Consider the following 13486-nt stretch of genomic DNA (forward strand, 5'->3'; position numbering starts at 1 on the left):
CTGACAGGTGAGGAGAGCAGAAAGAGTCAACACTTACAGAGAACTAAACATGGAAATGTGTTACGCAAAATGCTGATACAAATTCAGAGCGACTGAGACAGTAAAACAATCACTCACGGTGATTTGCCATTGGTGAGTCGGTGGGAGTGGTCCAAGAAGATTCTCTCACACAGCTGTATCACTGTGCACAACGCTGGTGTGAAAGAGATTTAATACTCAATATCGTCCCATATGTTGACACTTGTGCGATTACTGACCGTCTGCATTAGTGTTTTGTGTACTGTTTGTTTATTATGCCTCACCTTCCTCACTGGCCTGGGAGAGGAACTTCTCTGTGGTGAATAAAGGTTTCTTCTCATCCAGGATCAGCGTCCAGAAGACAGCCAACTTGGCCTCTGCAGCAAAGACAAAACACACCACTGTATGTCAGTCTCTAAACTGATGAACAAAGGCACTGTCCCCTACTAGGAACCTCAACCTTCAATAATTATGGGGTGTCATGATCCTAAATTCTCTCACCTGTCTGGGTCTCCAGCAGAGACAGTCGACTCAGGAGAACAGCAGCAGCCACGCCCTCTGAGAGCAGAGCATGCTGGGAGTTCTGGGCCGCAGCCTTCTCCACTGTCTGGAGAAGGAGGGGCACGAGGTCAGACAGCTGTCCCAGAGTGTCACCTGGAGAGGAGAGAGAGGGCAGGGCTGTGATTCTGTGCCTCATGCATTCCGTAGAACTGGATCAATACACGCAGACAAGTTATTTAATTTCAAAGACAAGCTCACAGACACACAGGCAACAGTTGCCCAGTGCCTGTGACTAACTAACCTTTGAATGCCGCCAGCATGGCCTGCAGGTATGCGTGGCGGACAGGAGAGGTGGAGGTCTTGAGGGTGAAGGCCTTCTTGAACCAGTCCAGCAGAGCCTTGGGGACCTCCACCGTCAGCCGCCCACTCCACTGAGACAGCATAGCCACTGCGTGCACCAAGGTCCCCTCATGGACTGACAGACAGAAACACAACATGAGCACCTCTCGCTCTATGGATGAAAGGAATGAGAAGGAGGAAGGAATGAGAGATAGTTCTTACCTTCTTGTTGCAGATAAGGGATGAACAGCACAGCGACTGCAGAGCTGAGAGTTTGGCTAGAGGTGCCCGACACAGCATGATGGCTGCAGCTGCCAATGCCTGGACAGAACAAGTCAAAACCAAGGTTAAAAGACAACACCCATCGGTCTGCAAGACTACATACTAAGTGTGGGTTATGAAGGACAGAAGACTAGTGACCACGCTACCTGACAGCACACTCATCTTCTGGCCGAACGCTGTAAGCTTCCCCTCTGACCCTGAAAATACACAGTTCTGTTAGTGCAAAAACATACGGTACACTTGGGAGTTGTGCCATGTGTGCTCAAATGTTTCTTAGGTCATAGTAAAGTGAGTTGTCCTTGCCTCCCAGGATGCTGAAGAGGTGTGTTATGACATCCTGTACAGCGCTAGGGTCACTACACTGCTTGGCCAGGTTCTGCATGGCCTGCACTGCCTGCTCCATCAGCTGGGGATTATTGGCCTTCAGCTGACCTGAAACACACATTACAGCCTGGTTACACACACACACACACAGAGAGAAACATCCTCAAAAAGCTACATTTCTACATATAAAGGGCTGACTTACTTGCTATGCCTTTTCCAATATCCATGGCATACTGACTGAGGTCAAGAGTCACTGAAGCCAGTAGACAGGAGACAGCTGAAGGAGAGAGGAAATTATATCTTGAAAGGATAAAACTACAATACATAGTAGGTAATATACACAAAATTGTGTTTGATTGTGATATTAGCTACTGTACTGACTCTGCATGGCGTTCTCTGGGCTGCGGAGCATGGCCTTCTGCAGGGCAGGCAGCAGCAGCTCCTTGAACTCAGAGTGGGAGACATGGCGCAGCAAGGAACCACTCTTGTCCTGCAGAAGAACACAAAACACCTTACAGAAAATCATTTTTAGCACCAACACCCAAAATATATTTTACAATTAACATCAATTGCGGCTATGGGAGGTCTTTAGGTTGTGAAGTCCAATCTCTGGTTCTCACTGACAAAAGCAGTTTCAGGGCCAGTCCAACGCCACTCACCAATAGGTGTTGGTGTGGTCTAGTCTTGCTCATGAGGACTGCCTTCATATACAGGTCCAATATGGCACTCTAAAAACAAAATAGAGGCTTGGTTACAGATATAATTTTACAGATATAATTTTTGAAAATGATTATATAGAAATATCTTTAATCTAACTGAATTCAAATAACAGACTCACCTTGTGTTTCTCTACAGTGGCCATGTCTTTGTGAGTTGTGCAGAAGTCCAGACACACCCCCAGCAGAGCCAGTGAGCTGGGGTTCTGCTCCAGACTCAACAGGGTGCTTATATACTGATCTGCCAGGCCAGGGTTCTGGAGAAAAACAGCAGAGACAAGCATTTTAAATCATAGCAAATCCAATATATTGATTTTACACGGGGCCATGATGACAGTGTCCAAATATTCCTTATTACTGTCTGGCATTCCTTGAATACCAACCCCACACCTCCCTTACCTTTTTCCATAGGTGACTCAGGTTCTTCAGGGTTGACTTCAGTGCTGTTGCTTGAGCCCCTCCCACCACCTCAGCCAGCAGTAAACTCTGTACCTCCACCTGTCAGAGGAAAGATAGTGAAGCATGGATGGGTGGATGCAGAAACAGTAGTAGGGCTTAACAAGTCCCTTAACAACCAAATCCAACATCCCTTCACCTGTGTGGAACTAGACGACATCTAAATTCATGCAGAAATCGTTTCACAGTATATATGTAAATAGTGATTGCTGAGAGATGAAAGGCATGGTTTCTAAAAGCAGTGTCCGATTCCTTGCTCACTTACCAGTTTCTTCCAGATGGGGCCCAATCTTTTCTCAGGAGCCAAGAACACAGAGCGAACCAACAGGCAGGTCCAGGCCAGCCCGGTGAAGGCAGCCGAGCCTGTGCTCTTACTGACAACACCACAACAAGATGGACAGGGAACACAAATAAGGTATTCAGTATGTGGTGAAATTAGTACAATATTTCACAGAACTCACTGTAAAATGTATACAAAGCATTTATACGTAGTCCTATTCCTATCCCCATGTCCTACCTGGGTGCTCCATTCTTGCTGATGACGCCACAGTTGAGGAGGCAGTGGAGGAGGCTGGTTGCTAGGATTTCAGGTTGAGACTCGGCCAGTAGGCCAATGACGGAGAGGAGGGCTCGTCGAGATGCAGCATCCCTAGAGAAGACATGTCATTTAACACTCAACACACACTTCCAACAGATCAATAACTGGGGAATACTGAAGAGCAGTAAGATAAGGACACCTACCTGTATCTGTGTGGAGTGAGACAGAAGAGCTTGCATAGCCCTTTGATGGCTGGCTCTGGTAGCTCTATAAAGACATACACATTGTCAATCACTCACAACAGTTTGCTTTAATCTTGACAATCCAAGACAAAAAATAAACAGAGAACAGAAAATAAACAAATTATGCTAACTACATGGGCATCTGTCTCCTCACCTTTGCCGCTAATGCACTGTTTTAGTTCGCCAAGAATCTCCTTACGCTCGCTTACACTGGCTGTGGTCACTTTCACAGCAAATTTCTTCAGTGTGTCCGAAACCTGGTGCAATACACACAGACATCCAAAATCAAATGAAAGCCACCTGGCAATGTGTGCATCTAAGATAAAGTCAATCATTTGAAACAATAGTGCTGCATATTCAAAAATGTCACACTGATTTTCTTCAATTTATCAAGATGGAAAACATATCTTCTGAGATGTCTATGGCATCATCAGGCTGAAAGTGATCAGACCACCCATAACAATTAAAACATTTAATTTAGCAAATTTCTGGATACTGAGGCGTGGTCACCAAATACAATATGCCATTCAGAAGACAGTCGTGTTTGGCTTCTCATAACAGTAGCTAGCAAACAAGTACTGTATAGTATGTTCTAAATAAAATTGTCTGTTGCCAACAAAGAACTTAATGAAATGTTTCATTGTAGCTAACTGCTAAATAAATTAGAAACCAGGCTGGGTAAAACCTACTCATCTAGTTGGTGTTTCGATACATCTCAAACAACGGATTTGGTCACCACGAGAAAACTGACTAGCTAGTTAGCCACGTATTGCTAGTTAGCTGGCTACTATATTTAAGCTACCTATGGCTAACGTCAGCAATATGTAGTAGCCAAGTAAGGGTTAGCTAGCTAGCTTAGCCAGCTGGACAATGTTTAAATCATTTATTTTACGGGAAACCCTACAGGCAGCGACAATAAATGAATTATCCCTCATATCATATCTTCCTTATCAGCAGTATGTTGTTGACAAATTCTCGAGGAGGATTCAGCACCATTTTAAAGATCAGCGACACAAACCTGCGTGTCCGCTGCCATCTTGCCGGTCTCAAACTAGGGAGAACTTGTAGTCACTTCCGGTTCATGATACGAGCGATCATCACTTCAAGGACAGTAAGTACTGTTTTTTGTTCGTTTGTTTATTTTATTATATTATTATGTCATTTTTAAATAAATAAAAATATTTGAAATTCCATACAGTTTGAAAGATACAAATTAAAATGTGTTACAATTTTTAAGAAGGATGTATAGATTTTTGTAACACAAACATCACAAAGAAACAGATAAGCACAAATACAGAAACACATACAGGGCTTTTACATTCAAAGACATTTGAAAAGCTTAAGAGTATAAATTGATTTCACCAGGGGCGCAACTTTGGTTTTAGAAGTGGGAGGACATTATTCCCCCCAAGTGAAAGTTGTGCCCCTTGATTTCATTACCTTCTTATTCTTACAGAGCATAGTATTTAATGTCTTGTTCCCAGACAAATTAAACAACTTCTTTGCGCGCTTTGAGGACAATACAGTGCCACTGACACTGACCGCTACCAAAGACTGTGGGCTCTCTTTCTCCATGGCCGGCCCAGACGGCATCCCTAACAACGTCCTCAGAGCATGTGCAGACCAGCTGGCTGGTGTGTTTACAGACATATTCAATCAATCCCTATCCCAGTCTCCCAAGAAAGCTAAGGTAACTGAACTAAATGACTATCGCCCCGTAGCACTCATGTGTCATCATGTAGTGCTTTGAGAGGCATGGATCATATCACCTCCACCCTACCTGTTACCCTAGACCCACTCCAATTTGCTTACCGCCAAAATAGGTACATAGAAGATGCAATCGCCATCACACTGCACACTGCCCTATCCGTGTATGTACAATTTATAACATTTTTAACATGAGTTTTTCTGGATTTTTTTGTTGTTATTCTGTCTTTCACTGTTCAAATAAACCTACCGTTAAAATTATAGATGGATCACTTCTTTGTCAGTGGGCAAACGTACAAGATCAGCAGGGGATCAAATCATTTTTTCTCTCACTGTATGCATATACTGAATCGTTCACTATCTATTCTTTACTATCTATTGCATCTTAGCCGCTCTGTCACTGCTCATCCATATATTTTATACTTATATATTCACATCCCATTCCTTTACTAGAATTAGGATTTGGTTTTGTTGTGGAATTTGTTAGATATTAGGTTTTGTTGTGAAATTGTTAGATATTACCTGTTAGTTACTGCTGCACTGTTGATCAAGAAGCATAAGCATTTCGCTACACTCGCAATAACATCTGCTAACCATGTGTACTTGACCAATAACATTTAATTTGATTTGAATATGGCAAGGTAATTATTTAAATCTACCTTAAAAAATATTGAATAAGATGGTTTCTTCTAAAAAAATAATTTTATAGATATAATATTTAACAAAAATTATGATCAAATTCATCACATTCTTTTCGTTAGTGGAGAATCTTGGACTATCAAAAACAAAAATAACATCACAAGCTTGCAGATGGATGTCCCTAACAAATATTTTACACAGCCGAAGTTCCATCCAGAACATAGGGACATACACACATTTCAAAAACAAAGTGGTTCTGTCCCAGATTGACGAAATGTACATTTCTCCTCAACATGCAAATACTTTCATTGGATGGCTAACATCTATGAGTTATTTTAAAGAGTGTTTCCCTCACTTTGTTTGTGAGCACATACAGTGCCTTGCGAAAGTATTCGGCCCCCTTGAACTTTGCGACCTTTTGCCACATTTCAGGCTTCAAACATAAAGATATAAAACTGTATTTTTTTGTGAAGGATCAACAACAAGTGGGACACAATCATGAAGTGGAACAACATTTATTGGATATTTCAAACTTTTTTAACAAATCAAAAACTGAAAAATTGGGCGTGCAAAATTATTCAGCCCCCTTAAGTTAATACTTTGTAGCGCCACCTTTTGCTGCGATTACAGCTGTAAGTCGCTTGGGGTATGTCTCTTATCAGTTTTGCATATCGAGAGACTGAATTTTTTTCCCATTCCTCCTTGCAAAACAGCTCGAGCTCAGTGAGGTTGGATGGAGAGCATTTGTGAACAGCAGTTTTCAGTTCTTTCCACAGATTCTCGATTGGATTCAGGTCTGGACTTTGACTTGGCCATTCTAACACCTGGATATGTTTATTTTTGAACCATTCCATTGTAGATTTTACTTTATGTTTTGGATCATTGTCTTGTTGGAAGACAAATCTCCGTCCCAGTCTCAGGTCTTTTGCAGACTCCATCAGGTTTTCATTTCCAGAATGGTCCTGTATTTGGCTTCATCCATCTTCCCATCAATTTTAACCATCTTCCCTGTCCCTGCTGAAGAAAAGCAGGCCCAAACCATGATGCTGCCACCACCATGTTTGACAGTGGGGATGGTGTGTTCAGGGTGATGAGCTGTTTGCTTTTACGCCAAACATAACATTTTGCATTGTTGCCAAAAAGTTCAATTTTGGTTTCATCTGACCAGAGCACCTCCTTCCACATGTTTGGTGTGTCTCCCAGGTGGCTTGTGGCAAACTTTAAACAACACTTTTTATGGATATCTTTAAGAAATGGCTTTCTTCTTGCCACTCTTCCATAAAGGCCAGATTTGTGCAATATACGACTGATTGTTGTCCTATGGACAGAGTCTCCCACCTCAGCTGTAGATCTCTGCAGTTCATCCAGAGTGATCATGGGCCTCTTGGCTGCATCTCTGATCAGTCTTCTCCTTGTATGAGCTGAAAGTTTAGAGGGACGGCCAGGTCTTGGTAGATTTGCAGTGGTCTGATACTCCTTCCATTTCAATATTATCGCTTGCACAGTGCTCCTTGGGATGTTTAAAGCTTGGGAAATATTTTTGTATCCAAATCCAGCTTTAAACTTCTTCACAACAGTATCTCGGACCTGCCTGGTGTGTTCCTTGTTCTTCATGATGCTCTCTGCGGTTTTAATGGACCTCTGAGACTATCACAGTGCAGGTGCATTTATACGGAGACTTGATTACACACAGGTGGATGGTATTTATCATCATTAGTCATTTAGGTCAACATTGGATCATTCAGAGATCCTCACTGAACTTCTGGAGAGAGTTTGCTGCACTGAAAGTAAAGGGGCTGAATAATTTTGCACGCCCAATTTTTCAGTTTTTGATTTGTTAAAAAAGTTTGAAATATCCAATAAATGTCGTTCCACTTCATGATTGTGTCCCACTTGTTGTTGATTCTTCACAAAAAATACAGTTTTATATCTTTATGTTTGAAGCCTGAAATGTGGCAAAAGGTCGCAAAGTTCAAGGGGGCCGAATACTTTCGCAAGGCACTGTATTTGTATGATAAAGTCCATACTTTCGGCTAATTTTTACAACACATAGCAAGTTCCACATACCTTTTTCTATTGCAACAACACTGTCAGGAAAAGCTTCTCTAATCAATGAATTATTGCATTTTTTAATCAATGATTGAGACACTGTTAATTACTATCTTTGAATTTACAAGTGATGGATCAAACTGACCACAGTTTGTTTTTAAAGGGTTTCTAAAGACCACCATTACTCCACACACAGAGATGCGTACAAAGCTCTCCCTTGCCCACCATTTGGCAAATCTGACCATAATTCTATCCTCCTGATTCCTGCTTACAAGCAAAAATTAAAGCGGGAAGCACCAGTGACTTGGTCTATAAAAACGTGGTCAGTTGAAGCAGATGCTAAACTACAGGACTGTTTTGCTAGCACAGGGATTCTTCTGATGGCATTGAGGAGTGTGTCTTGGTAATTTCCTGTATTACTAAATGAGGAGAGTTTACAAACCACACACCAGTCAGAGTTATACTTAAACTTAATCTTTAATTATATGAGCTTCACCATAGCCATTTGACTCTCAGATCAATTCAGCGTCTATAAATGAATTCTGAGAGTGCCTATAAGAGAATACCAAGATCTTTTATAGCCAAGATACACCCTCTCAACTTACATGACGAACCACAGATCTTAGGAACAGTTCACAAAGAAAGACTTTTACTTGAGAGAGGAGTATCCCATAGCCAGATAGCATGAGCTATAAATTATCGTTCAGTTTGGTCTCTAAGACGAGGTTCTAATCTCGTTTTGGTACTTCATAGTACCAAAACATTACCTCATCCAATGGCATATATCAATTGTCAACTCTAGATACTCCCATCTCAAGTACAATCCACTCATGGACAAGCTCACTGAGGGGAGTGAGCCTCTAGGTCATATACTGTGAAAGATAAGTGCAACATTAGAGGGGTAATACAATGATTCCAGACACTGCCATACTCCTCCCCGCAATGGGAAAAGGAGGGAGTGACTGGCGTACAGACATTGTGGAGCTCTTCACATGGTTTAACAGATACATTCACACATGAAGACAATGTTCAAACTTGACCTCTCCCCTCTCTGGGCCCCAAGTGACTGAGCCCTAGCTGAGAAGGGAAAAGTGCAACTGCCAACAGTATAGTCCAAAAGGAGACATTCTAATGACAAGTATCTCACATAAGCATATTATGAAAGTAAATAAAACATCTTATTTATCTATGTTACCCAACTAATTCTGATTCATCCCCAACAAGTACACCACATCAGTCACTGGCTTCATCAATAAGTGCATCGATAACGTCGTCCCCACAGTGACTGTACGTGCATACATTAACCAGAAGCCATGGACTACAGGCAACATTTGCACTGAGCTAAAGGGTAGAGCTGCCGCTGTCAAGAAGCGGGACTCTAATCCGGACACTTATAAGAAATCCCGCTATGCCCTCCAACGAACCATCAAACAGGCAAAGCGTCAATACAGGACTAAGATCAAATCGTACTACACCGGCTCCAATGCTCGTCGGATGTGGCAGGACTTGCAAACTATTACAGACTAGAAAGGGAAGCACAGCCGAGAGCTGCCCAGTAACACAAGCCTACCAGATGAGCTAAATAACTTATATGCTCGCTTCGAGGCAAGTACCACTGAAACATGCATGAGAGCATCAGCTGTTATGGACGAAGGTGTGATCGCGCTCTCCACAGTCAATGTGAGTAAGATCTTTAAACAGGTCAACATTCACAAGGCCGCAGGGCAGGACAGATTACCAGGACGTGTACTCCGAGCTTGCGCTGACCAACTGTCAAGTGTCTTCACTGACATTTTCAAACTCTCCCTGTCTGAGTCTGTAATACCAACATGTTTCAAGCAGATCACCATTGTCCCTGTGTCCAAGAACACAAAGGTAACCTGCCTAAATGACTACCGACCCGTAGCACTCACGTGTGTAGCCATGAACTGTTTTGAAAGGCTGGTAATGGCTCACATCAACACCATTATCCCAGAAACTAGTCCCACTCCAATTTGCATACCGCCCCAACAGATCCACAAATTATGCAATCTCTATTGCACTCCACACTGCTTTTCCCCACCTGGACAAAAGGAACACCTATGTGACAATGCTATTCATTGACTACAGCTTAGCGTTCAACACCAAAGTGCCTTAAAAGCTCATCACTAAGCTAAGGACCCTGGGACTGAACATCTCCCTCTGCAACTGGATCCTGAACTTCCTGACGGGCCTCCCCCAGGTGGTAAGGGTAGGTAACAACACATCCGCCACACTGATCCTCAACACCGGGTCCCCTCAGGGGTGCGTGCTCAGTCCCCTCCTGTACCCCCTGTTCACTCATAACTGCCCGGCCAGGCACGACTCCAACACCACCATTAAGTTTGCTGATGACACAACAGTGATCACCAACAACGATGAGACGGAGGAGGAGGTCAGAGACCTGACTGTGTGGTGCAAGGACAACAACCTCTCCCTCAATGTGATCAAGACAAAGGAGATGATTGTGGACTATAGGAAAATGAGGACCGGGCACGCACCCATTCTTATTGATGGGGCTGTAGTGGAGCATGTTGAGAGCTTCAAATTCCTTGGCGTCCACATCACAAACAAACTAACATGGTCCAAGCACGCCAAGACAGTCGTGAAGAGGGCACGACAAAATCTAAACCCCCTCAGGAGACTGAAAAGATTTGGCATGGGTCCTCAGATCCTCAAAAGGTTTTATAGCTGCACCATTGAGAGCATCCTGACGGGTTGCATCACCACCTGGTATGGCAAATGCTCAGCCATCTGACCACAAGGCACTACAGAGGATAGTGCGTACTGCCCAGTACATCACTGGGGCCAAGCTTCCTGCCATACAGGACCTTTATACCATATTTCTAGCATACATTGAGCTTGTGACTCTACAAACTTGTTGGATGCATTTGCTGTTTGTTTTGGTTGTGTTTCAGATTATTTTGTGTCCAATAGAAATGAATGGTAAATAATGTATGGTGTCATTTTAGAATCCCTTTTATTGTAAATAAGAGTATAATTTGTTTCTAAACACTTCTACATTAATGTGGATGCTACCATGGTTATGGGTAGTCCAGAATGAATCATGAAATATGATGAATGAAAAAGTTACAGACATAAAAATATCATACCCCCAAGACATGCTAACCTCTCACCATCACAATAACAAGGGAGGTTAGCATTTTTGGGGGGTATGATATTTATATGTCTGTAACTTTTTCATTCATCATATTTCATGATTCATTCAGGATTATCTGTAATCATGGTAGCATTCACAATAATGTATGAGTGTTGAGCAATATATTATATTCTTATACCCTCAAATTAAAGCTGACAGTCTGTACTTTAAACTCATAGTCATTGTATAATTTCAAGTCCGAAGTGCTGGAGTACAGAGCCAAAACAAATGTGTCACTGTCCCAGTACTTTTGGAGCGCACTGTATGCTGTATACGCATTCAAATACATGGCAAGCACTAAAAACATCACAAGTCACCCAGAAAAATAGTTACATTCCTTCACAAATAAGTCCCAAATCAATATTTTAAATTGCCCGAATGGCACCAGAACATCAAGATTAAATGTATTTTATCAAAAGCAAAACCTAGGAACCTCAAGAGTTAACAAATCCTGTAAATGGGTTAGGCAACACTCAGGTGTATATATTTCTATAGCAAAGTTAGATAAGACAGAAGTTTGTGAAGAATGGCCTTATTGTCACGTTCTGACCTTCGTTCCTTTATTATGTCTTTGTGTTAGTTTGGTCAGGGCGTGAGTTGGGGTGGGTAGTTTCTTCTATGTTGAATTTCTGTGTTTGGCCTGGTATGGTTCTCAATCAGATGCAGCTGTCGGATCGTTGTCTCTGATTGAGAATCAAACTTAGGTAGCCTGTTTTCCCCATTTTGGGTGTGGGTGATTATTTTCCGTCAGTGTTTGCTCCATACGGGACTGTGTCGGTTTCCATTTATTCTCTTATTCTTTTGTTTTCTGTGTTCAGTTATATTTCATGAAAATTGTATTATGGACACTTACCACGCTGCGCATTGGTCCGATCCTTCCTACTCCTCCTCAGAAGAGGAGGACGAAAACCGTTACACTTATAAACAACTGCCAGAAAACTAAACTACAAGAAGATATGTTATAATATTATCTATAAAGGCCTTGTGAAACTCTGCCGTTAATCCATCATTGCCCGGGGATTTAAAAAATAATTCATTAAATGTATAGTTATACTTCTTGAACATTCAGTTTCTTCATTTACAGTTACTGGATTAATAATAGACTTAAATAAGATAATTGACATTTGCTGTGAAATATTCAAATTGCAATAGTGTTATTACATTTCCAATAACTCACAATTGAATGTTTCTGTGAGTCATCACAAAGACTCAGTTTTAGTTTGATGATTTTAAAATAGCAGGTTAGATCTCAATCTGATCAACTTTAGGTTCGAATTCATTTGGATATCAGCAATAAATCTATTCTGGACTGTAGAGTGAAGTTTTTGTTGCTCCAAGATAAATATTTTACCATAGGTTTTCTATACCTCCATATATCAATAACGTTCATACGATTACATAATACAGATGATCTATTACCTGCATCGTGTGCTCTAGGAGGATATATGTCTATGGTATTGTGTAGAACCATATTAAAGTCTCTGCAGAAGGAAAATTATCAATAGTTTTTCATTTGCATTTCTTGAGCTATAACCAGAAACGTGACAAAGTAAGAAGTGTTCTACAGAAATTGTAATTCCTAAAAGGACCCAGTGACTTCTTGTATCAGTCTTGGTTTGGGAACAGTGACCCCTGCACAATAATTTGTACCATTTGAAAACCATAGATCATTGCCCCACTGGTTTAAAAACAATTGCACATCCTCTGAGCATGAATGGCATTCTTGTATGGAAAAGAGAAAAAAAGCATTTATTTTTATTACCACTTTAAAGACAATACGTATAAATGTAATGCATCCGGTTGGTATTTCCACTCACTGCCAAATATGGTGGTGAGAGGAAGCTCAGTTATCGGCAGTGGGAGAAGATGTAGCGAGATGGATTTAGGCCGACATTCTGCACATTTTGTCATCGATTAAACATTTAATCTCAAAACAGTTTTCTGTTTCCAAAATAAGAATCTCTTATGAACAGATTGCACTACGTTTTGCAGACTTTACCATTTGCCAAAGTTTCAATGTAAATAGTCCGGGGGGCCATTTCATTAATTGTTCTTATAGCTTGTTAAGGATCTTTTTGGGCCTATACTTGTCACTCCGGTACCGCTTGCTGTGCGGTAGCAGAGAGAATAATCTATGACTTGGGTGACTGGAGTCTTTCACAATTTAATAATAACAATGTGATGTGTATGTTATGTCGTAAAACATATATTTTTTCAGTGAAACACTGAGTTGAAAGAACATTTTTGTTTGTTCTTTATTATCTAAAGAAAGGATGTCTTGTATGTACATGTACTTACCTTGAGTGCCTTAGGGTGACGCTGTTACTAATTACTACATGTGATCATTATTATTATTATTATTTGAATTTTTACCCCATTTCTCACCCCAATTTCATGTCATCTGTACTTGCACTTAACCCATGACATCTGATAAATGTTATTTTACCCACATCCCTGCCTCAGTGTGTTATATTACACACTCCTTTTATATCAAAGT

General features: G+C 41.3%; 1 protein-coding gene across 1 annotated transcript in view; it reads right to left on the reverse strand.

Annotated features, from left to right (window-relative positions):
• The window catches only part of LOC135539990 (stalled ribosome sensor GCN1-like), a 30592-nt gene extending 26114 nt beyond the window's left edge, over positions 1-4478 (reverse strand). The window contains exons 1-17 of the mRNA XM_064966280.1: positions 4435-4478; positions 3571-3673; positions 3378-3441; positions 3154-3285; positions 2902-3010; positions 2580-2678; positions 2303-2437; positions 2124-2192; positions 1846-1954; positions 1667-1741; positions 1444-1572; positions 1287-1337; positions 1081-1179; positions 821-994; positions 520-672; positions 303-395; positions 118-193 (exon numbers count right to left, since the gene is read on the reverse strand). Of these exons, the coding sequence (XP_064822352.1) occupies positions 118-193; positions 303-395; positions 520-672; positions 821-994; positions 1081-1179; positions 1287-1337; positions 1444-1572; positions 1667-1741; positions 1846-1954; positions 2124-2192; positions 2303-2437; positions 2580-2678; positions 2902-3010; positions 3154-3285; positions 3378-3441; positions 3571-3673; positions 4435-4452 (1688 nt within the window). The 5' untranslated portion in view covers positions 4453-4478. The remainder of the gene's footprint in view (positions 1-117; positions 194-302; positions 396-519; positions 673-820; positions 995-1080; positions 1180-1286; positions 1338-1443; positions 1573-1666; positions 1742-1845; positions 1955-2123; positions 2193-2302; positions 2438-2579; positions 2679-2901; positions 3011-3153; positions 3286-3377; positions 3442-3570; positions 3674-4434) is intronic.
• Between the last annotated feature and the right edge of the window lie 9008 nt (positions 4479-13486).

This window comes from Oncorhynchus masou, chromosome 1 (genome assembly GCF_036934945.1).
Source record: "Oncorhynchus masou masou isolate Uvic2021 chromosome 1, UVic_Omas_1.1, whole genome shotgun sequence".
Lineage (NCBI taxonomy): Eukaryota > Metazoa > Chordata > Actinopteri > Salmoniformes > Salmonidae > Oncorhynchus > Oncorhynchus masou.